Raw genomic sequence first — 23,162 nt, 5'->3', positions numbered from 1 at the left:
TGCCCACAACTCAGCACAGAGAGGATTAGGAGAACATGTGAGGGGCTGTCGGCTGCCCTGGCCCTGTGGGCTTTCGCTTGCCCGCGCCAGCACTGCTTCATGGCAGGGGCAATGGGGCAGTGGATGGGGATTTCTCTCTGTATATGTCTTCGATGGAGGGAGCATGGGGGGTGGGTAGCTTTGAACCCAGCATGTGGGACCAGCTCTGTTAAACTGAATGTCCAGGCACAGAGCTGACAGCTAGCTTGCTGCTTCTGGGGAATTCCTTTGACAGGTCCTTGGAGACCCTCCTGCACGGGGCTGAGATGCAGCATTCAATGCTTTTCCTCCCATCCTAGAATCAGTCCAGTGGCTGCAGATTAGCATCTCCTGCCCCTTTCACCCAGGTGCTCGGCCATTAATTAGTTAATGAGCAAGGAACAGGCTGACACATTTTTAAAGTGCTTAGTCTTCTATTTATCATTCAAAGGGGAAGCAGGGGAAAAGCTCTCCCCTGTCCGCATACACTGTGGCAAGCAGCACCAGCTTATACCAGTGATCTTAGTTCCCTACTGCTTTTCTGCTCGTCCCCTCCTGTGACTGCAGAGACAGCCACTGAGCTGTTTCGGAGCTGCTGCTTTCCTTTCGAGAGCAGTAATCCTGCTGCCTCCCAGCCCTCTGCATCACACAGAGGGGAGATGAGGACAACTAGCAGCTTCATTTGTCTGCATGAGGCCATGGGAGAGGGAAAGGGATGCTGCTACTTTTTGAAACAGGCAGGGACTTTCCCCGCCTGATGGGAAGCAGCAGCAGGCGGGTTCCTAGCTCTGTGAAGGAGTCTGCACATTCCTGACCTATTCTCGGCTAAAACCACGTTCATTTTTTTTCTCCCGTACGTGCAGCAGAGGGTCTATCTGCCACCGCAGTATCTGCTGCAAGAGCAACTTCACTGCTACCCCTGGAGGGGGCTTAAATGCTGAGAGGCTCCAGCACCACCCCTTCTTTCCCCACCAGCAGCGCTTCATGTGTGGGAAAGGGGGAGAAGGATGGGGCAGTGAGAAACACAAGCCAACTTCTTACGGGCACCTAGCAGCACAACTGCTGAGGCAGCAGGCTCAGTGAGAGTCAATGGGCTGTTTGTTCCAGCCACGGGTGTCCCCGACCCCAAACGTGTGCGTGGAGGGGGGAACTCTGTGAATTACCAGCAAAACGTCCCTCATAAGGGGCATTTGCAGCATCACGCAAGTGCCAGGCTGTCCCTCAATGGCCGTGCATTCCGGGCAGCGGCTCCCTGGGCCCCCCATGCAAGGAGTGGCCGGCGCAGGAGGGAGTGGCTGCTGGTTCGGCTGGTTTCCACACAGTCCTGAGGAAGCGTATATTATGGCTGCTCCGCCTCCAAAGCCCCATCTCTGCTCCATCCCTTGCCCCAAGGGGCGGTTCCTGGGGTCAGAGTTCATCTTTTCTGCCCCAGGTTGCTCCCCCTGCTCCTCACCCAGAGGGGAGCATGTGGCCTACTGCCTGGCACTGGGGGCTGTCACTGGAATGGCTCGGTGGGCCCAGGATTGAGAGATGGCCAGATCAAGGCAGATTTCCATTCATGGCACCAGCCCGAAGGGTCCCAGCTCTCAAGGAGTCCTGAGGTAACTTCCCTGGTGCTCAGGCCGCTCCCCCCGGCATGGTCCAGCCAGTCAGGTGTAAGCCAGGATCCTGTCTTAGCTCGCGCCCAGGGGAGTGTGGCGTTTGTAAACCCATCTGTCCTCTCTTGTGGTTCTAGGCAGCCCTGGACTTTGTGGTCGAAGAGGACCTGCGAGCTCACCTGACGTGCTGGTACATTCAGAAATACGTCAAGGAGAACCCCCTGCCGCAGTACCTGGAACACTTGCAGCCTTAACCCAGGAGGCTGCGAAGCCCGGACTGCTCTGGCAGCAGCACGCCCTGCCCCTGACTGTCCGATGCGGCCTTCACTTCTGCGCGGTCTCAGGAAGTCCCACGCTCTCTCAAAATCCTGATTTTTTTTTAAGTGTGGACGTGGGGGATGTGACCCTCCCAAATAGCGCCGGGGCCCTGGTAATGCACAACAGCTGGGCCCTTCCACAGCTGGGCTGGCTCAGGGTTCTGTTGACAGCAGCCTCCCCTGTCACTGTGCCACGGGGTGGAAGGCAATGGCTTCTGTTGGCCTCCTTCAGCAACGTCCTCACCCCTGCAGCTCGTCGAAAGCAAGAACCTGGCGGGTGGATGTCAGCTTGGGGTGGCCATTGGGCTCCACCTCTCCTCCGGCAATGTGTGGGGCTGCTGCAGATGAACTCGTCCTGAGCTGAAGGGGGATTGCGGAGAGGGGCAGGGTCTTACCCACCTTTCGTCACAAAGGGGATGGAAAAGTCCAATGATAAAGCCTGACAAGCCCAGTCGGTGCCATTTGCTGTGTGGGCTGGAGCTGGAGAGGATCGAGGTCCGGCTGGTCAGCTCCCTTCGGGCAAAGCAAGAAGCATTAGCATCAAGTCTCAGAGGGTGGACGATTGGGTCTTAGGGGACTCTCTCTGCATGTTCCAGAGACATTGGGGCCTGGATGCCTTCTGTCCCAGAAAGGGGACCTATGTGAGATGGTCTGTCATCAGCCTCTATCAGGGGCGGGCAGCATCGCGGAGGGGTGCTCAAGAGCAGTGGCTCAGCCCAGACCTCCTTTCTGTAGCCCAGTGGCTTGAGAGGTGGGCAAGGGAAGGGAGGTTATAAACTTTGCTACTCCATCAGGGACAGGAGTGTTTTGAGCCAGTCTCTCATTTTGCTGACTCAACTCCACCGTGAACGGGGGGACGTTTCCCTGCTGGGGTTGGAGCAGTAACAGACAGCCCTAGGAGTGCCTGCCATCGCCGCGGGCTTTGCTTCTCTGCCTCTTTCGGATTCCAAGGGGCGGTGAGTGACGAGGGAGGGACAGAGACGCCGTCAGCAAGGGGAACGCAGGGGTCCCGTGGATGAGCTAAGCAGGCGCCACCATCCCAGCCAAGCGCACAAACTTACACGCTGAGCCAAGCAGGACATGATCCTTGAGGTGTTCAGCCAAGCCCGGGGGAGGGAGAAGGGGATGCGTCCAATCCCCATGGAGAAGCGGGGGTGAGGCTGTTGCACCCAATGCCAAATGCTGCCTCCCCAGCCCAAGCTCTGCTCTTCCAGTGACTTACTGAGCCCCCTCTCCCTCCCGCTGCCCTTTGGGAGGCTGGGGCCAGGAGCAGAATGTCCCTTCAGGGTGGGGGTCAAGGATGCAGATGCAGCGCATGAGTCGAGAGATGCTGCTGCCACCACTGCTCAGTCAATAGCGTAGGCCTGGAGTTTGCACAGGGATCACTCACTGGTCACTTTCCTCTCCGCTCCCCTGCCCAGCATTGTCTGCTAACCCCTACTGCTAGGAACCCTGGCGGCTGCATCCAAGAGCTTCCCGCCCAAGGGGGAGGAGTCAGACTTTTGTCCTCCCCTTTTCGTGCAGCAGCGGAGGGCTGACATGCCAGGCGGGGAGCAAGGGATGTGTTCTGCTCCATCCCAGTCTCTCACACTGATCATTTGACTTTGAGGGCGGGGAGGGGGTTATCCTTCAGGAACCTTTTGGTGCTCAGGATGTGGAGGGCTGTGCTCTGCTCCAGGTCACTCGGGGCAATGTCAGGAAAGTCACTGGGTTTGCATGGGTGAAACTTGTAGCTGACTCTCCCCCACCACCTTCAGTTAGCTCATCCTGCTGGTTTAGAAGAGCTGCAGTGAACTAACGGGAACTGCAAGAATCTCCTGTATTGATATTAGGCTAAATCCTGAGAGGTGCTGAGTATTGCCAACACCCGTTGACTCCAACAGAAACTGCAACATCACTTTGGAGTTGACCCTATTACTATCTCTGGGCCAGATCTTGAAGGCTGTATTCCTAACCTCCTAATGGGAGCCTGGCCTATGTGATCTGATTTGCTTTTGCTGGACACTATATACGTCTTCCGGCATTCATTCGAGTTGCTATTTTTTTCAGTTATTATATTTTTAAATTAACCCTTCTGATGCTGGCTTCTGCTGCAGTGACAGACCAGTCAGCAGAGCATCTCTGAAATGCTGTTATTCCCTCCCTCACAAGTCATGAAATGCTGTACCTCGGAAGCAAGGGAGGTCTGTTTTGTCCGGTGCACAGGCATGTGAGGCAGTGAGGAAGCAGATCAAGGGTTCCTGCTCACCAGCCCCTCACTGCTGCTCCCAGGCTGTTCTGCCACAGTCGGTATCCCACCTGTTTCTGTTTGGCATGTGGGGAAGAAATAATCCAGTTCAGATACTGAACTATGGCTATGCACGGCTTGCATCCTCACAGCCTGCTGCTGCATCACTGGTTGGTGACTGTGCATCTGTGTGCCATGGCTCAGCATTGTCATATCCTCCCCTATGGACAAGGTCTTGTACCATTGTCACCCAGCATCATGGCACTGAGAGGCCCAAAATATAGCCAGGGCTCATTAAATGTCTTTCAGAATGCTAGATAGACTCCAGAGAATGGCACTTAGAAGGGGTCTCAATGCTGTTCTCTGCGTGACAGAACGCCCAGGGCGTGGGTGTCTCAGGCAATTGATAGTGAGATACGGAGTCTTTCACTGCTGGGCCATATTCAAATCCACCTTCTTTTGGTAGTGTCTGAAAGTTACAATCTGATCACTGCTCAGGGGTCTAAGTGGAACGAGTTGGGTGTAGAGAGGATTCCAGTTCTGTTCCTGGAACCTAAGCTCGAGCCCACTGCAGTCAATGGATAGACTCTTGTTGACTTCACTAGACTTTGGCTCAGCGGTACAGAACAGGTGTCCTCATCGCTGGCTGCTCAACTGGTCTCTTTGGTGGCAGTCTCAGAAGAGCATCCAGTGACTGAATCAGCATGAAGATTGAACTATCCTCCTTAAACTCCAGGCCAAGGTTAAGGCTCAGCGTGGGCTACTTTGCAGTTAGTCTGCTTTGCTACAAACTAGACTGTATCTGTTCTGCAGACCTAGGACTTCAGACACCTGGGCTGTCACCAGCCGTTCCTTCACTCATCTTAAAATGACAGGCTGAAATCTAACTGGAGTGGTTTAGCTGACAACGCTCCGATATAATCCTTCCTTGTCACGCTAAGCTTCACACCCCTTCTCCCACCTGCAACATCGTCAAACCTGTCACAACACCAGCTTCCCAAATGAATGGACCTTTGTCCTGTCTAACCAGGCCGATGAAAGTGACAGAAATGCCTCAGATTCGTGCTGTCCGTGGTAGTATATTGTTGAAGAGACTGCCCTGAACTTCTCTGTGCTTTGGATGCACTGGGCTTGACTGTTGCTTCTAGGAAATTGTAGAGGGAATCTGAAAAGCAGCATGGATATAGAGTTAAAAGGCCCAGTGCTCAAGAGGAATCTAAGGTGCTACACACTAGAGTTATGTTTGGCAAAGAACAGATAAGGCCTAGTTAAGATGGGCACAGGGACAGATCTAGCTGCACCAAAACTGAAGAATGGTAGAATTGCCCTGCTCATCACCATCTCCTTCTCCTGTTGCTTGAGATGAGAAGACACTATTGTAACAGTGGTCCAGCAGAGTTGCTTGAGAATTGGCCGCATGGCTGCCATGTAGAAGCAAAGTGCTGGGCCAAGCCCATTACTGAGAACCTCATCCCACTTTTGGTATTAACTTCTCTTGGGTGTACAGCTTCCAGACATGCAAAGTTATGCCTCCTGCTGGAATGCCCACTGGAGGACTATGGTGTTATCATTTCACATGTTACACTATTGTGCTATTTCTATGGGAACCTTGGCCCTCCTAGATCAGATCAAGATTGGCCACCCCGCCTTAAAACAAGCGCAGTACAGGGACTTGCTGCTGCTTCACTCTGAGGTGCTGTCACCATTTCTGTTCCTGATACCATGGAGACATTTGATAGTGTTTGTGCTCACAGTTCTACTGCTGTATCCATCCACCACCTTTCATTTCCGGTATTATTTGATGTTTGGGAATAGCAATACTTACTAGCCAAGGCAAGTCATTGGTGCTGCTGCAGTCCTCCATGCTACAATAACCCATCATTGGCAGCTGGATGTGACCTGCAGGTCCCTGGTGATGGAAGACTCTCCCTACACCGCTTCCATCACCCATCCTTTCCTAGCTCATCCCTGTGGGAAGGAGTCCGCTCAACACCTTGTGATACTCAATGGTGCTGATTGAACTTGGGGGATTCGGACTCCTAGACGCTCTTCAAACAAGAATGGGAAAGAGATTTCAGGGGTGTGTTGAGATATCAAAACTCACTTGAACTAAAGACCTAAGAAATATATGGGACATTGTCAAACGGACTTCTGTGTCAACCAATTTGAAGCTCCCTCTTTCTCATCTGGCCTCCAGTGTTGTGTTCCCCTCTGTCTAGGGTTTTTGGTTTTTTTTCCTGTTGAATTCAGTGGTAACTATGTGCCTTTCCTACTCAGGACCTGACACAAATGACCTTTCTGCTTTCATCTGTGTCTGACATTCTCCCTCCCTATATGTCATACTATTAAACATGAACATATTGCATGGAATACAATACAATAAAAGGTGTGGCTTAACCAGTCTGCATTGATGGGGGCTGCTCCTGCATTGGGGAAAGGGAAGGCTATTTTTGAAATGAAGGCATGATACTGGGACTTGGAAAATCTGGGTTCATTTCCTGATACTGCCACCAAATCCTGGTGTGACTTTGGGCTGGTCACTGTTTGTGCCTCCGTTTCTCCATCTGCAAAATGGGGATGCTAGTTCCCTATCCAACAGGGGCTGTTGGGAAGATAAATCCACGAAGGGGTGGGTACTCAGAACGTATGGCATCTAAGTACATAGCTGGATTCTTATTCAGAAAGACACTTCCTTATAAGAGGTGAGGCTTGGTCCCGGTGCTGAGCTGCTGACCTGAACATGGTGTGGTATATTCCCAGATGCTCTGTGACTGCTCTTGTCTTTTCCTTTCCCCTAACAAGGGCTACCCAAGCTCTTTGGCAAACCACCCTCCCTGCGAACAAGGACTCAAGCCCAACTAATGGGGAGGGAGAGGCTCCCCTTTGCAAAGAACCTATCCAGTTTCAAGGAGTTGTGGACTGAAGCTGTGGAATATTATTTCGAGGTCATAGTTAAGGCTGGCTGTACTCACCCAAGCCTAGAATCTGAAAGGTATTTAGGAGCCCAACTCCCATTGATTTCAATGGAAAAGAGGCTTCTAAATACCTTTGAGGAACTCGGCCATAATGACTGCTTCAAGCTGAGTGCTTCCGGAGTCACAGCCTGACCCCTCTGCCATCCAGCAGCAGGACCATAACAAAGAAGGACACCAAGACCAATTCTCTCCATCTGGGTTTCCTACAAGGGCCTGGTAAGTTGTAAGCCTGTCCCTTGACCTGGGGTTCTGCGTTCTTGTGTTCAGGGGTTAGAATGCACGAATAATATTTCAATAGCTTGGAGAAAAAGATTTACTCCCTGCAGATTTTGTACACAGCAAGGATAACAAGCAGGCTCCACCATGAAACAAGGAAATTCCATCAAGGGACCTAATGCCTTCACAAGCCCCAGGAGCACAGCTCAAGTACATGGTCTCCCGGCCCCCTGAACAGAAGTTGTTTTTATGATATTGTTTCAAAAAGAGCCAGGTGCAAGCCACAGAATCTGAAGCCAGATCTCCACCGCCCCAGGCTGGGGGAGCAAGGTTGTGCTTGGTCGTAGGGTTTTGATTATATCCATTGTAAAACCGGTGGTCATTTGCAAAACTCAGGTCTGGTTCCAGGCTTGGATTTCAAACGCACGCACTGGAGGTTTTAGTCGATGCACCTCTTGAGCTGCGTATTTGTCGTTTTTGGTTTATAACACAAAAGCTGGAATGTTGCTGGTTACACTCTTTCTATTTACATTCCACATTCCAGAAAGTCTTATTTCCACTGACTGTTCATCACACAAAGGGTAATGTTGCTGTTTGACAGTACAGTCTGTGGCAGTGGTTCTCAAACGTTTGTACTGGTGACCCCTTTCACATAGCAAGCCTCTGAGTGCGACCCCTCTTTATCAATTAAACACTTTTTAATATATTTAACACCATTATAAATGCTAGAGGCAAAGCAGGGTTTGGGGTGGAGGCTGACTGCTCGTGCACCCACATGTAATAACCTCGTGACCCCCTGAAGGGTCCCGACCCCCAGTTTGAGAACCCCTGGTCTACAGCGAATGGACTTCTGCAGTGCTTTAGGCCTGTTCTAAACACGTTTGTAATGACATGGCTAGAGTGTATATGCACCACTGCCCTCGGCTGGAAGGAATCAGAACTTATCCTATGTATGTCACAACTAAGCCCTGTGTAAAGTTGTAGGTGACTAAGGAGTTGTTACCTTATCTTTATTTACATTAGGTTGCTCATCAATGCCATGACATTGTTGATAACCACTGGTACTTTTCTAGCAGGGAGATATACAGACATCTTTACAATATTCTGAAATGCATTTTCAGTCACTTCACACATGTACCAAAAGCCAATGCCCTGACCTCTTGTAATCTCTAAAGGTCTCACTGCACATTTTGTAGGCGTTAGGTGCAGTTGGGTAATGGATCCTTCCTGCAGATAGACTGAAACAGCAGGAGAAAGGAATTTTAAAAGTTAATGGGCCCAGGCCCCTCCAAGGCGGTATGTCCTGGGGAGCACTGTCAGATCCAAGAAGAAGAGGTGCAACGTCAGAGAAGTTGAGAGCAGATCCATTTGAGCCATCTGTAAATGGACTAGAGAAATGTTGGGTCATCTCTGAAGGGACCCCAGGGACCAGGAGGAGTTTTGCTGCTCCTGCTGCTGAGGGAAAGGGGCCCCTGCTGGCTGAGTGCGAGGACAGGGCAGGGCAGGTATCGCCCCACGGAAGGTCTTTATTTGGGATTGGCCGCCCTATCTGGAGATGTTGTGAACTCAGCTGCAGCTGGGGGAAAAGGACGCTGTTTCATTGGAAAATCTTTAACGTTACTTTTGTGTTGCTATAACATGAGATAGGGAAGCATCAATGACAGAAAAAATCCTCTTCTTTTTAGCACAGTGGACTAGATTCACCCCCTGCAAACTGCAGCTTGCCAAACCTACAAGGTGCTGTTCTCAGAGGCCAGGGGGCCTATACCCCAGGGAGGATGGGTGCTGTTCCTAATAGTGCCCTCTCCTTAGTGCTTATACCAGGGGATAAATAGCAGCTCTCACTGCTGAGACGATGTGCTGAATCTAACCCATCCCCTAATTGCTCTGGCCCCACCCCCTTCCACACCAGCACTACCCACTTCCTGATGGTACTGGCCCATGATGGAGAGTAGGCAGGGTGTGGCTAAGCACTGGTACGCCTTCCACCTACTTTCTATTACAGTTGGCCTCTTGTTCTATTCTGTTTCTGTCCACATGATCTGCGCTAAGCACTTACTGGGAGGTCTGAGGTGAGTTTTTCTGTAGGTGCGTCCTGGCCAAATTCCATCTCAGGTAATTTACAGCTGGCAACTTAAACAAAAAGAAACAACTCCTGTAGTCTCCTAATCTGTTATGTGGTGGTGGTTCTCCCGTTTCACCCTGTGGGAGGCTGCATTTCAGTGGGTGGGTGAGGTCATCCTTTTGCCAATTTTGTATGTCAGCTTGTTAAATCTGCAAAATACTTTGGGATCATAAGAAACTGGAGATGGAAATGTGCTAGTCCACTTCCTTTTGTAAGGGCAGGCTTATTCCCAGAGATTCCATGCTCAAGCCAAAAGATGGGATGAATCTTTAATTCAGGCCCAAATATTATCATCTTGACGGTATCCATACACAATACAGCTAGCTCTTATCACCCACTTGTCCTCTCTGCCAGTGCCCCAGCTCCCTGCTTGCCCTTCACCCTTCTCTCTCACACTGTAATCCATCTGCATGTGTCAACCATACCTGTCTGCAAGTGAAAACCCCAAGACTCGCATCTTGGGTGCTCTCACCTCTCCCCTCCCTCAAGTTTTCCTTGTTATTTGATCCAGACAAGTAGACATAAAAAGGAATTTCTTTAAAAAAATCAGGAAAATAATTTATGCCCTGAGTTTCAGTGATGGCACAATGGAGGATGTTGAGCTGAGGAACTGTCTTTTCTGCAGCCTGCAGCTCTCTGTTGCTCCCTTACTCTTTTCAGTGCCATTTTCACAGCTGCGGCACTGAACTGGAGTCCCAAGAATTCCAGCAAAGCCTGGTTCCCAGCAGTGTAGCGTCAATCCTGCCCCTACTGCACTGTTCCTCAGATGGCATCCACTGACTCCTGGGGCTCCTGCATGAGGCAATGGATGGTGTTCAGAGTTCTCTGCTCAGCATTCCTCTCTGCAGCCTTTGCTTTGAACCTTTGGCCTCCATGCCTCTCCCTGTTTTGTCATTCATTGTCCCCCAGAATTAGTTGCTTTCTCGGCTCTGTGGCTGCTCCCCCTCACTTGATGGGGCAGGTCTTTAGTTTTGGGTGGGTTTAAACTCACTCTTCCCAGGATAGACCTGCCTCTGCTGCATGGAATCTCAGACCTTCCCAACTGAGAGTGATGTGTCACCCCTTCTTGGTTACCAGCCTACAGCTGACATAAACCCAATACCACAGTCCTGTGGCTGAAGGGGATTGCTCTTTAGCTCAGTAGCAGAAGCCCAGGCTTGCTTGAGCTAAAGAAATCTAGCACCTGCGAGATTTACAGGTTATTTGAGGGTTCGTAATCTACAGCATGCATTACATTGCCGTCCGCTCCTGCTCCTTCTAGCAGGACATGGAGGGTGCCATGCTAGACCCGTAGTCAGGAGCATCCCTACCCATTCTCAGTCGGGATCAATAGGGCTTGGGTTAGTATTTATTTTTAAATAGCTGCACAGGCGCCCACCTCTTCCCCAGGACTGTCTTTGTTCAGCCTGTCCCCACTGGTCCAAAGCTCGACCCTGCCACTAGGGCTGAGTGGAGCCAGGCCTATCTGAGTCCCACAGAGACTACAGAAGTGGGAGATGAGGCTTTTATAGGGGCCCCCAGCTCTGAGAGCGCATATCCGGCTCCACGTGGCCGCCCCGGTGCTTTGTGGGAGTTGTAGTCCATTTCCCCAACCACTCCCCTGGGTGTTTCTCTGCGAAGACAAGATGGCTATGGGGAGGGCATAGGGTTGCACTCAGGGTCTGGGTCTCTCTAGCGCCACCCGGCTCGTCCCAAGCTGGGAAGGGTGCCCGCCTTGCAGCCCGCAGGACTACATGTCCCATGGGCCCCAGCGCGGCGCAGAGCATGGTGGGGGTTGTAGGCCGCTCTGGCGGCCGCCGCCCTCCCTCAGTGGCTCCGGCCCCTCGACCTGGACTCCATTTCCCGGCAGGCTCGGGGGCGGGCCTGGGCCCACTTGGCGGAGAGACATTTGCGACTCGAGCCGAGAGTCTCCAAGATGGCGGCGTGGGGAAGGAGGCGCGCTGGCCCCGGCAGCAGCAGCAGTGGCAGCGGCGGTAGGGAGAGGTGAGGCCTGGCCGAGCGGGACCCTGGGGCGCCGCCAGACTGGGCCCCAAAGGGGCTGAGCAGGGGCGATGGGGAGTGCACCCGGGGGCCTGCTTGGTCCGGGCTGGGCGGAGGCTGGGCCCCCTCCCCGCCGTGAGCGGGACGGACGCGGGGGAGACGCTGCTGGGGGGGCGGTGGAGGGAGGGGGTGCAGGTCATGGTGGAGAAGAGACAAGTTTGGGGGGGGGAGAAGGGGCCAGTGAGGGGGAGGGGAGAAGGGGACAGTGGGGGGGTGCAGGTCATGGGGGGAGGGGGAGACCAGTGGGGGGGGAGAAGGGGCCAGTGGGGGAAGGGGGAGAAGGGGACAGTGAGGGGGTGCAGGTCATGGGGGAAGAGGAGACCAGGGGGAGGGGGGAGCGGAGAAGGAGACAGTGATGGGAAGGCCGCTGGAGTGAGGGGGTGCAGGTCAGGGGGCTCGGGAGGGAGGAGAGGGGAAGAACAGGCAAGTGGGGGAAATGGGGAGGCCTGTTGTGGGGGAGGGGGAGGAAGGAGGAGAACAGGGCAGTGATGGGAGGAATCAAAGCCACCATCTATCAGAGTGGGCTAAGGACAGAGCTGTGATAGTCCCAAGCCTGTGGGTAAATTCAGGGCAGAGTCCAGCTGCAGCGAGCGAGTGGCTTTGCAGTCTGCAGCTGGCTCCAGCTGGAGTGCCTTGGCTGGGGGCGAGGAGGGAAAGGGAGGGAGAGGCAGCGTCAGGGGGAAGGTGACTGCAAATCTGCACGTTACCAAAGGCAGCTTTAACCCTTAGGCCAAACGATGCCTCGTGGACGTGCTCAGTGGTAGGATCATTCTGGAGACTGGGACGCTCCTTAAAAATCTGTATTGAAAAGCGATGGAGGCAACAGAAGACCTTCAGAGTGACCTCCCTTTGGAGAGTGCTTAATGCTGGTTGAGTGGCTTGTGTCCTTAGGATTTTGCTGTTTTGCTCCCTGGATTTGGAGGCTGTGGAGTAATTTTAGCAGGAGGGAAGAGTGTATACTTGGCCTGGCTGCTCTGGTGGCGGTTGCTGCTGTTGGCTTTTTGTAGTGTCTGTGCTCACAAAGAGCTTTCTAAAATGCATGTTTGGTTACCAGCTGTGTTTCAGCCTCTGTCAGGATGGATGAGCAACTGGGACACGGTGGAACTCCCTGTGGAGTAGCTGTAGAAATTTTGGAAGCCTAAGTTTAAAGACAGGAAAGAGAGAAATCTTGTTGCACTTCCTTAAAAATTGTATGCATAATTCTTTACTTTCTTAAAACTTCTGGCTCAATCCTGTCGTCCCTTCTGTTGGCATCTCCTTCCTTCTTCCCACCCTGCTGCTAGCTAGTGTAACCAACAGCCTTTGAAAGCAGCACTCTCTTTATGGAGTAGCAAAATTGTCCTTTGTTCTATGGCCCAATGTAAAGACTTTGACAGCCATAGGTGGGGTGGTGGTGGTGATGTTGATGTTGTGCTTTACCAACACAAACAAGTTACTTGCCTCACTGACCTGTTCTGAGGTTTAAATATAATCCTAACTTTTACAAATGAGTGGGAGAGGGGTTGGGCATGAAAATAGGCACAGAGATGACACAGCAAGACAATTTGTGACTAGAGTACCTCTAACCGCTACTACACACTCCCTCCCAACACAAACCTGGCAACGGGCTACTTTTGTTATGTGTCAGACAATTCCCCTTCCAAATAACTTTGTATGGTAAGATCACCTGCTTTTAGTGTAAATCTTCTTAGCCAAATGATGATATTCTCCCACTTGTGCAGTTGGTGATTGCACTCTTGGCTGGTGTCTTTTCCCAAGTCACACCTACCTATCTTGTGTGGTGTTGGGAACACGGCTTGTGTGCAGGGCAATGGTGATGGCTCAGTTATCATCAGATGACAACGTGTATATGTTACATTTAGCAAATACAGCAAAGAATCCTGTGGCACCTTATAGACTAACAGACGTTTTGGAGCATGAGCTTTCGTGGGTGAATACCCACTTCGTCAGATTCACCCACGAAAGCTCATGCTCCAAAACATCTGTTAGTCTATAAGGTGCCACAGGATTCTTTGCTGCTTTTACAGATCCAGACTAACACAGCTACCCCTCTGATACTTAGCAAATACAGTTTTCTTATGTTCATGAATATAATTCTTGTTCAAAGACAGATTCTTACTGACTGAGCACACTGGTCTAATTTTCTCATCAAAGAGCTGTTTTAAGGTATTTCTCTAGCTCAGTTTTTAGCTGTCAGCCAGCTGGTCTAAAAGGAGTGGTTGTTGAGGGTAATCTCAAGGGAAAAGCTAGTGAATAAAATACTGTCCAGTGTTAGGAAAGTTAGTCAAATGTAACAAAATGACTGGCAGCTGTAATTACAAAGACCATATCCCTCCATAAAAGATCTGATTGATACCTGGAAGGTCTCTTTGGTCACTACCAGATTATACTTTATTCGTGGGGCATATGGCTAAGGATCTAACAGTATATCAGCGGTTGATTCTGGGCTGGTTTTATGATGGTGGTTAAAGGTTAAACAAAATACTGAAAAACAAACTAAAGAGAACCCACTGAATATTGCTTTCCCTCCCTCATTCCAAAGGGACTCTTTATGCAGAGTATCTAAAGGGAATTGCTAATCTGTAGCCCAAAGCAGTTTATAATGGAGAACAGCTACTGCGTGCACTTGGACTTCTTGTCTGAAATTCTGCACAATGACCACTAGAGCACAAAACAGAATGTCACTTTTTCCCTGGGGAAACAGTCTAACAAACTTGTACAGCTCAGAAAGAACAATGCAATAATGCAGCTTTGATTTCATCCCAACTGTGTCTACTGGCTTCTGGGCTGTCTTAAAAGTCTTTCCTTTCACTACCTGTACCGCTTGGATTTCCAGTGATCCGCTTGTTTGTAGCAGTGATTGATCTGCTTCCATTAGTCTAGCTAATTCTTTTGTTAAACTAAAAGTGGTGCTTCTGCTCAGTGTGGTCTCCTTAATGGTATTGCAATGTTTTCAGTGGTGGGTGCTGTCTTCTATCACTGGTGCAGCTCTCAGGATCTCGGGCTCATTTTCCCTGATCTGTTCTCCCCTCTCTCCCCACAATCCTGTTTCCAAAGAGAACTATATAGAATTCCTTATTTGGCTATAATCTTATTGCATTAAAGTTGCATCCCTTGAATGGAAATTTGCTTTGCCTCTGTGCTGTTGCTTCTTGTCGTCTTTGTTCTGACCATATTGATTATTGTTCTCCGAAGGTTGTGGTTGAACACATTGTCTCTGTGCTAAGATACTGATAGTAATAGGTCAAGAATACTAGAATATGGGACGGTGCTGTGGGGAAAGCTTGTCATCAGACCTCAATTCTCATGTGGAGTACCCCTGTCATTGCAGTCCTGGACCTTTCCTGAGCTGAAATGGACAAGCTTGTCAAATTGTATGATGGTTTTGTGATGTGGAATTTTTCCACTAGGGATTAAAGTGAGACCACAACTCATTTTTTCATCTTGAAAGTAACAAGACTTGAATCCAAATCTAGAAATAAAAGGTTCGTGCATTGATGATTTTGAGTTTGGCCTATCCACACGTACTAACTTATTCAGGTTTGGTTGGGACTCTAACAGTGTCAGACACTGTATGCTTTTGGCCTTCTGTGATGTGGCACTATTGGAATTCATCCACACACCAGTGTTCAGTCCTTAGTTGCACTGGTGTACTTATTTCTTTTGTGCATGTTGCATGTGATGCAAGTTTTGCAAATCACAAGCATTATCACAGGAGAGGAAGCCCATCTTTTTCAATCACCACTCAAACAGGTCTCTTTGCATTTGCAGTTCTCATGAATTTCTGCCTAGTACTGTTTACCTACAGTCAAGAAACCTCTCTTTGAATGGGGGAACCACAGGTATTCTGTTGTCCATGAACAATTGTATCACCTTTCAGAAAGCTAACCTGGGACTTACACATCATATAAAAAAGGAGTTCAGAAACTTGAACAATAAATGCAACGGGAATCATGGACTGTGCATGATTTTGGGGATACTTCTTATTGGGAGTGGGGATGCTTTCCAGACACCCACCAGTCAGAACTTAAAACTACTAGCCAGAAGTATATACAATAGATGGGACAGGGAGTGGGCCTCCACCAGTGAGGTCCAGGGACACCCCACTGATGGGAAGGCCTTACCTCCTCTCCATTCCCAGCTGCTGGTTGTAGGAGGATACTGGGAAAGTTCTTCCAGGACTTTGTCCTGGATCCCATTTTCAGCAGAACTGGGGGCAAGAGAGCAAGATGTGACAGGCTCCTCCTGCTGTATCCCTGTGCAATGTCCTGCTGAGTTTGGAAACTCTGGATTAAAGGTATGTGTGGTGAAAAAGAAACAGACTGTGTGTTTGTGAGTAGGAGACAACGGAAACAGGCTAGGCAGCATTGCTCATGCGGTAGTTTGAGAAGTATCCTGTGACATTTAGGTGGCCACCAGAGGCTTTTTAACTTATTAAGGAAGTCAGAGGGGACAGATTTTGGAACCCTAGCTGGGAAATTTCGTGAGTGTCTAGCATATAGCTAGCTGCAATGTCTTCTTAGTGTACTTAGTGATGTTTTCAGTAGGGGAATACATTTCAAATTCAATTTTAAACTCGCTGTGTGGTTAACATGGGCATTTTTGCCCCTCCTGCTGGTGGTTCCTGTATCAGCTGCTGAGGTGCATTGTTTGTTTGTAATCCTGACAACAGAAATCAGTGTAAGTTCACTTATAAAACTAGTGACAGAAGCCATTTAATCTACTAAACCATCAGAACAGAGTATTCCTCTCTTTTTTTTTTTTTTTTTTTTACACAGACACTGAAAAGTCAGATATCAAGAATGAGACACTTTTTTTTTTTTTTTTTTTTTTTTTTTAAGAAAAGAAAAATCACTGGAAATAGGATTCATGAAGCAGTGATATGCAAATAGTATTCAAGAAAAAGTTACACAGCTACCACAGAATGGATATAAAACTTTCCTGTGGCAAAGCCTTTCCTTCTTGGAAGAATGGCTCTAGAAAATCATTTAACGTTGCCTAGTTTAACACCTGCTTTTAAGCATAACTAGCACATCCAGCATTTGGCTGTGAGGCATCATTACATGCTGTCTGAACATGGATCTCCTCTGACATTGGTTACTTATTGCACTTTTAAGGAGAATCGAGAATAACTGAGTTATCAGTGCTCCCAGCTAGGTCCATACAAGCACAGCACTGACCATGCTTAAACCCTGGCTATGTTTTTTTCCAGAGTTGGTGGTGAGTTCCAAAAAGCATAATGCACAGACTCCAGTGTGTGCTGTATTGTTCAAATGAAAGGCCCTATGTCATGGAAAATCAGTTTTGTTAATCTTTGTACTTGAGGTCTCTGAGGGCAAAAACCCATTTCTTGTTTTGCATGTCAACAAGTTCTGGTAAGTCTTGTAGACAGAGTTCTCCAGAGTTCTCTCCTATGGGGGGACACTACACACTATATGGATTTTTCTTCTTTTGTGTACGATGGTTTTCCCCAGGCTTTCCACCTATTGCAGCCAGTCTCGCATGTGGGAATGACGCACACCGAATTTAACTTCCCACGTGCCTGAACTTTAGTATAATATTTATCTTGCATTTACCTCATATGTAATTTTTGCTCACTTCACTGTCTCCTGACACCTGCAATTGTTTGAGTAGCTCATCTCCTCCCCCTCCTTTTTTGGGGGATTATCTAATCTATTGCCAAGATGAACAGTTGCATCTTGAGCACTGTCTGATGGAAGAATAAGTTGCTCTAACAGGGATTATTTGGTCAAGGAATCAGCAGCTGCAGTGCTTGGAGCCACAAGAGCATACCGCCTAGAGCCAGATGCTTTCGGGAGTGCACGTCTCATTCTGTTTTGCTTCGTGACTTTTATACGGAACAGTTTTATTGAGCGTATTTTTGCTCCTGTGCATCGTGTTTTGATTTCACACCTATAAAAGCCTAGACCCCAAGAATGGATAAAGTTTCTGAAGAGAGAGGAGGGCTTGAATAAACTTATTTTCTGATACTAATTTCAGTCCATAGTTAATGTTTAATGTGTTCCTGTCCTATTTTCCTTGACTGGAAGGCTATTGACCAAGTGGGTCTATGAGAGCATATAAAGTGTGGGGAAAGGAAGGCAAGGGACGGGAGGGATATTCAAAGATCCTTCAAGGACGAGAAGGATTCTAGAGGGAAGAAATCACTTGAAGCCTGAGAGTGTTAGGGTCTGAGCTGGGTTGGTGTGTTTCAGTCTGAGAATGGGCCGTTCCTCTTAAATTGCCAGATCTAATTTGAGCAACTTACAAAATTACAGGAAGTTTAACAGTGGGTAGGATTCTTCTCTCAACCTAAGTGTTTCCCATATCTTCACTCAATTGACATGGCATTTCTGATGTAAGACGCTTGAGCCTTGTTTTTAACTAGGAAGCTGAACAATTGCTGAAAATGGCTTCAGCATCAGTTCCCCTTGAAGCTGGCTTGAAGTCATTAAGTATTAGCACCAACTGGGTGAAACCACTTGCTGCTGTTTCACAAAGCCTGGGTCTCAAGTGTGCCTTCCAGGGTTAGCAGTTTCCCAGAAAAAAATTAGCTTAGGACAGGGCGCTGGTAAATGCAGGCATACATATGGTTTAAACCGGGGAAAAATAATTGCATCCGTGTCCGGCTAGTTCAGCAAGCATAGAACGAATCCTTGTCAAGCCTTGGATACATCCATTCAGAGCTGGGGAATGGGTGCCGTCTATCCACTACATCAAAGGTGGTCTTCTGCTACAGAATGCTGCATGGCCAGAAGGACCTAGTAGTCTGCAAGTCTGTGTGCCTCTGACTGCTTAACGCTTCAAGCCTACAACTGCATTATTGTCATTTTCCTATAATCAAATGGCTTTGACTTTTGTTTACAGAGTATTGAAAAGAGAAATGAGCCATGACATGCATAACTGGCTTGAGAACATACCAAACCAAAATGCATAGGCATTCCAATGTTCAGTATTCTCATTTAAATATATTAGGATTACCCTTACTGTAGTTTTTACTTTATTTGTACAAACCTGAACTAATCAATTAATCTACTCCCTTGTGTAACCACAATTTGAATATGTAACTAAAACCAAGTGTAATGTGGTGTGCATTAACTAAACAGTTTTCAGAATAGAAAATCCCTTAAACTGTGAATAACTCACTTTTTCTGGGGTGATAAAAAACATGATTTTTCCAGGTAAAAACTACCTCTGGTAAAAACCCCATGCCATCCCTGATGCATTCTGAACTAGATCTGAAATTCTACTGTCCTACACTAGCACTTAAGACATCTTCAGTACTTACTCAAGGGGGAAACCATTGGTGAAAAGATATAACTTCACCCTGTATGCCATGACTACGTTTGGCTCTATTTGTGCAGTGAAACTAGGTTGCTCGAGTTCTTTTCCTGATGCTGTCATGCTAACCCAATTCTGTTTGGCATTTAAACCTTAGAAACGTCTCTCTGCAATTTAAAACAAATACATATTTCAATGTTTTATAACAAATATTGTACTTTTACTAGACACAATCCCTTTAAATTAGCAAAAATGCTTTCCTTTAAAAGCTTGCACCTCCAAGGTTGAGCAGTGGACAAACTGAAGGGGTTAATCTGCTAGAGAACGTACTTTTTTTGGGAAAAGAAATCTTAAGCTTCACAGTGAAATGTTTTGTGTCCGTCACCAAATAAATAGAATCTCATAAGAGGTTGCAAACCAGTCCTTGTCTTAGGCAGCACTGGCAGAATCTCCTATTCTAAATGCAGACATGTTCAAGGCAAATGTAATGTAACCAGAAAATGCCCAATGTCTGGCTTACAAGAAAAACCTTGCTTGCCAACCAGACTCTTATAGAAACAGCTCTTCTGGTCCTGAAGAAGGAGGCTGTTAAGTCTTAGCTCCTGCTGCTTGGTATTGTTGTCACCATTCACTGTGAACAAGCTACTTCAGGCAACAGCCTGTAATTTAACAATATTCTTGATTACAGGTGGCTGCCACATAATACCCTTCATAGTGTGACTAAAACTGAATTTAAAGGGTAATGTCTGGCACTACAGCAGCTTGCAAACATGTATCTTCTCTTCCTTTGCCATTTCCACTGCCAACACACTAGTGTCTTTATACTAATGGAGCAAGAAAGAAGGGTTAGTTTCAGTCTCCATTGCAGAGTTCTCCCTTGCCAAATCACTAATACCAAGTGAGCCCGAGTGCTAGCAGGAACGATGTCTGCTGCGAGTAGGACAAAGTTGTGTACTGGTTGCTCTTGCTGTGCGAAAGCAATTTGCCAAATCACTATATCCTTGGGAGCCCATGTGCTCGGGACACGGGCTCTAAGAGAACATATTAAAATCAGTTTCTTTTAATGAGGCAAAACCCACCCAGTGTAACAGACGACGCCATTTGCTTTGTTCTGCTTTCTCATTGAGGGGCAGAGCAGATGTGAGGCTACTGCACAGATAAGCAAACATATCTGTGGACTTTGGAGTGACAAGATGCTGCTGATGGGCAAGAAGCTGGAAATTAGTCCAGGCTACCACCAGCTGTTTTACAAAGGGCTAGAGATCTTGCATGATACATGCAGTCTGTGTACAGATCTTCCCTAGTACAGTCCAGTGGCAGGAGTAGGGAGACTGCTCTAGAGTAATTCGAGCAGCGGTTTCTTAGCATTTAACCAAAGTTGCAGTAAAACCCGCCTCTTTCCCCTGTTGCCTTCCAGTGTTGTGAGAGGAAGGAACCAAATGTGCTAACAAATTCTGATTGATGCTCTGCTGTTACCTCTCCCTGTAACTGCACATTTGTGTTGTTCCTGATCACCACAGGCTGGATCCCACAAATTAGCCAGTCTTATAGCAAGCTGGAATACAGGTTGCATAGCTCTTGATTGTAGAACTAACATGGTTGAGGTGTGGGATCTGGAAATGTGGGGATTAGCATAGGTGGTTCTGATCTGTGCCAGGAAAGAGGGTGGCCAAAACGCATGTCTCATTGAAAATTTGCAACACCTTTGTTGAGGGGACAACTTGTATTAGGATCCATAGTTGGTTTTTTTGTTCTGTTGGTGGCTCATTCCATCATCTGACACAGTCTCCTCTTTGTGACATTGACACCAGGTCAGAGCCCCGGCGCCTCTGGGCTTGCTGCATCAGTTATGAATATAAAAAAAAAAAATTGCTTGAGTCCCAGCACCTCTTTCATTACAGATTAAATGCTGATTGACACCATCTCCCCAGCAGGTGACTGTGATGTCACTAATGGCAGAAGTCAAGTGGGGAATCTGTTTCAGGAGGATTCAACCAATTGCAAGATCTTGTTTTCTTGAAAAGTTCTTAATTCCCCAATGTGAGGAAAGTAAAGTTCACTTGTATGTAAAATGCATAGTTAAGCTGAAATGAAAGAGCTTTTCTAAATTTCATTTGAGAGCAGCTGATTGTTCAAGCGAGTTTTGATCAGAAAAACTACTACTTTGTTGAGGGAAAAGCAGCGATCAGGTGACCATAAGGTGCTGACCTGGTTTCAATTGTCACTCTCCCATACTCCGGGCTAACTGGGTTAATGTAGAGGAAGAGTTGTCTCTGTGCTCTGTAGTTTAATTCTGTGTTTCCTTCTTAACAGGATCATCTTGTCCTCCACGGAGTGTTACATTGTGCATGAAATCTACAATGGGGAGAATGCTCAGGACCAGTTTGAGTATGAGCTGGAGCAGGCCCTGGAAGCACAGTACAAATATATAGTGATAGAGCCCACTCGCATCGGTGACGAGACCGCTCGCTGGATCACAGTTGGGAACTGCCTGCACAAGACCGCCGTCCTAGCAGGCACTGCTTGTCTCTTCACCCCTCTGGCACTTCCAGTAGATTATTCCCATTACATCTCCCTGCCTGCTGGCGTGCTGAGCATGGCCTGCTGCACCCTCTACGGTATCTCCTGGCAGTTTGACCCCTGCTGCAAGTACCAAGTGGAGTATGATGCCTATAAACTTTCCCGCCTGCCCCTGCATACGCTCACTTCCTCCACTCCTGTGGTGCTGGTGAGAAAGGATGACCTGCACAGAAAGAGACTGCATAACACAATAGCACTCGCTGCCCTGGTGTACTGTGTAAAGAAGATCTATGAACTCTACGTTGTATGACTTCAGTAGGGAAAAGAGAAACCCACAAAGACAAGTGTATTAAGACTCCCACAGTAACATTTTTTTCCTCTGAGAAGCAGTGGAGACTGGGAAGGCATTTGGTTTAATAGAGTTATTTTTAAAATAACACATCACTGGTGCACCAAGGTTTTTCAGTTCTTCATTACTCTTAAGATGTGGATCTGCAGTGACTTGAGAGCTGTATGCTAGGCTGTGGGAGACAAATCCAGCAGTGGAATGTCGATGGAAGAAAACTATATAAAGGGGGTGTGAAAGGTTTTGGTTTTTTGTTTTGGGGAAACCTTTAAGTATATTGTTTAATTGTATACACAGAACCAGCCCAAAGTTATCATTGCCCATTAAAAGATGAGAATTTCAAATGCTTTTGCGCTCTTTCCTACTAAACTGGCTCCTTTTTGGAGTTTAGATCAAGTGGGGAGGGGACCTAACCTTTTGCCATGGAAACCATGGCAATTAACACTACTTATATACACAGCAGCAGTGCACATGTGAGCTTGCAGTCTGATGAAGGGATGGCTTTGGTGAGCAATGGGGTATTTGATTTCTTGTGCATCACCAGTTGCTTCTTGGTGAAGGGTGCCAGTTGTGACGGTGTTTGATGATCTGTCTTGAGCACTGATGCTCTGTTCTTAGACTGCAGTGCTGTCCTGCTGCCTTCTTCCTGAGCTCAGTGGGAATCGGTCTAAATTTCCGGTTGATGCCAAGCACTTCTTGCTCAACTTGCATACAGGTTCTCCTCCAGTGTGAACATATCTCCATTGGGTGTAAGATTAAGTTCTCTTGGTGTGGTAGGTAAGTCTTAAACTGCACTGGAGTTAAGGGCTCCAGAGGGGACCAGTTGACGACTTCACCTTTGTCATATTTTGTTACTGTCACACACATTTGTGCAACCACTATGTGAAATTAAAATAGTATTAGCACATGTGCCCTGATCATTTACTTCCTTTGGCACTGGTGGTAATTTCTAGAGGAACTTGCTGTCAGTGCAAGAGGCCATCTGCTGAATTGTGTAATTGCTAAGTAATTATGCCCTATCCTGGAATTTAAAAATTCAATCTGGTGCATAAATTCCTGTTTCCTAGCTGGAAACGGTCAAAATCCTGTTCTGCGTGAATGAAAAGCATTTGTAACTGACCAGTCTTGCAATTCCGCATTTTAAAGAGGAGTAGACACAAGCTCCTATTTCCTCCTGCCAGATAGGATGGTAGGTGTGATCTGCTATAGAAAGGCAGCTCTGCTTCCCATGGACATGAGAACAAAGCCCTGTAACCTGAACCGGGTATGTACAGGTGTACTGCCTGCTTAAATAGCTGTTGCAACTTGACTTCCAAAGCTGAGGCACTGACCTTGGAATAGAGTCACACAAGGTCAGAGACCAAACTAAACTCACCTTTTTCCATATGGCACAGCAGGCCAGAAAACTCCCTATCACGTCGAAATTTCAGCAGAATATTTTGAACAAGGTCTGGGATTTTTAGTCTTCTGTTTTCATTTAAGCATCTGGTATGGAAGGC

At 47.9% G+C, this 23,162-nt stretch overlaps 2 protein-coding genes across 2 annotated transcripts in view; both read left to right on the top strand.

The window, feature by feature from the left end:
• NATD1 (N-acetyltransferase domain containing 1) overlaps positions 1 to 6,567 on the top strand; it is a 36,034-nt gene extending 29,467 nt beyond the window's left edge. Inside the window, exon 3 of the mRNA XM_032782956.2 lies at positions 1,754 to 6,567. Coding sequence (XP_032638847.1) covers positions 1,754 to 1,870 — 117 coding nt within the window. The 3' untranslated portion in view covers positions 1,871 to 6,567. The remainder of the gene's footprint in view (positions 1 to 1,753) is intronic.
• Positions 6,568 to 11,347: 4,780 nt separating this feature from the next.
• Positions 11,348 to 22,007, top strand: TMEM11 (transmembrane protein 11). The gene is made up of 2 exons (XM_032782955.2): positions 11,348 to 11,459; positions 21,111 to 22,007. The coding sequence occupies exons 1-2, from the start codon at positions 11,392 to 11,394 to the stop codon at positions 21,625 to 21,627; spliced, it is 585 nt and encodes a 194-aa protein (XP_032638846.1). The 5' UTR covers positions 11,348 to 11,391; the 3' UTR covers positions 21,628 to 22,007.
• The last annotated feature ends 1,155 nt before the right edge of the window (positions 22,008 to 23,162 follow it).

The sequence above is a fragment of the Chelonoidis abingdonii genome, chromosome 9, assembly GCF_003597395.2.
Source record: "Chelonoidis abingdonii isolate Lonesome George chromosome 9, CheloAbing_2.0, whole genome shotgun sequence".
In the NCBI taxonomy this organism is placed as follows: domain Eukaryota; kingdom Metazoa; phylum Chordata; order Testudines; family Testudinidae; genus Chelonoidis; species Chelonoidis abingdonii.
This window is presented reverse-complemented; position numbering and strand designations above follow the sequence as displayed.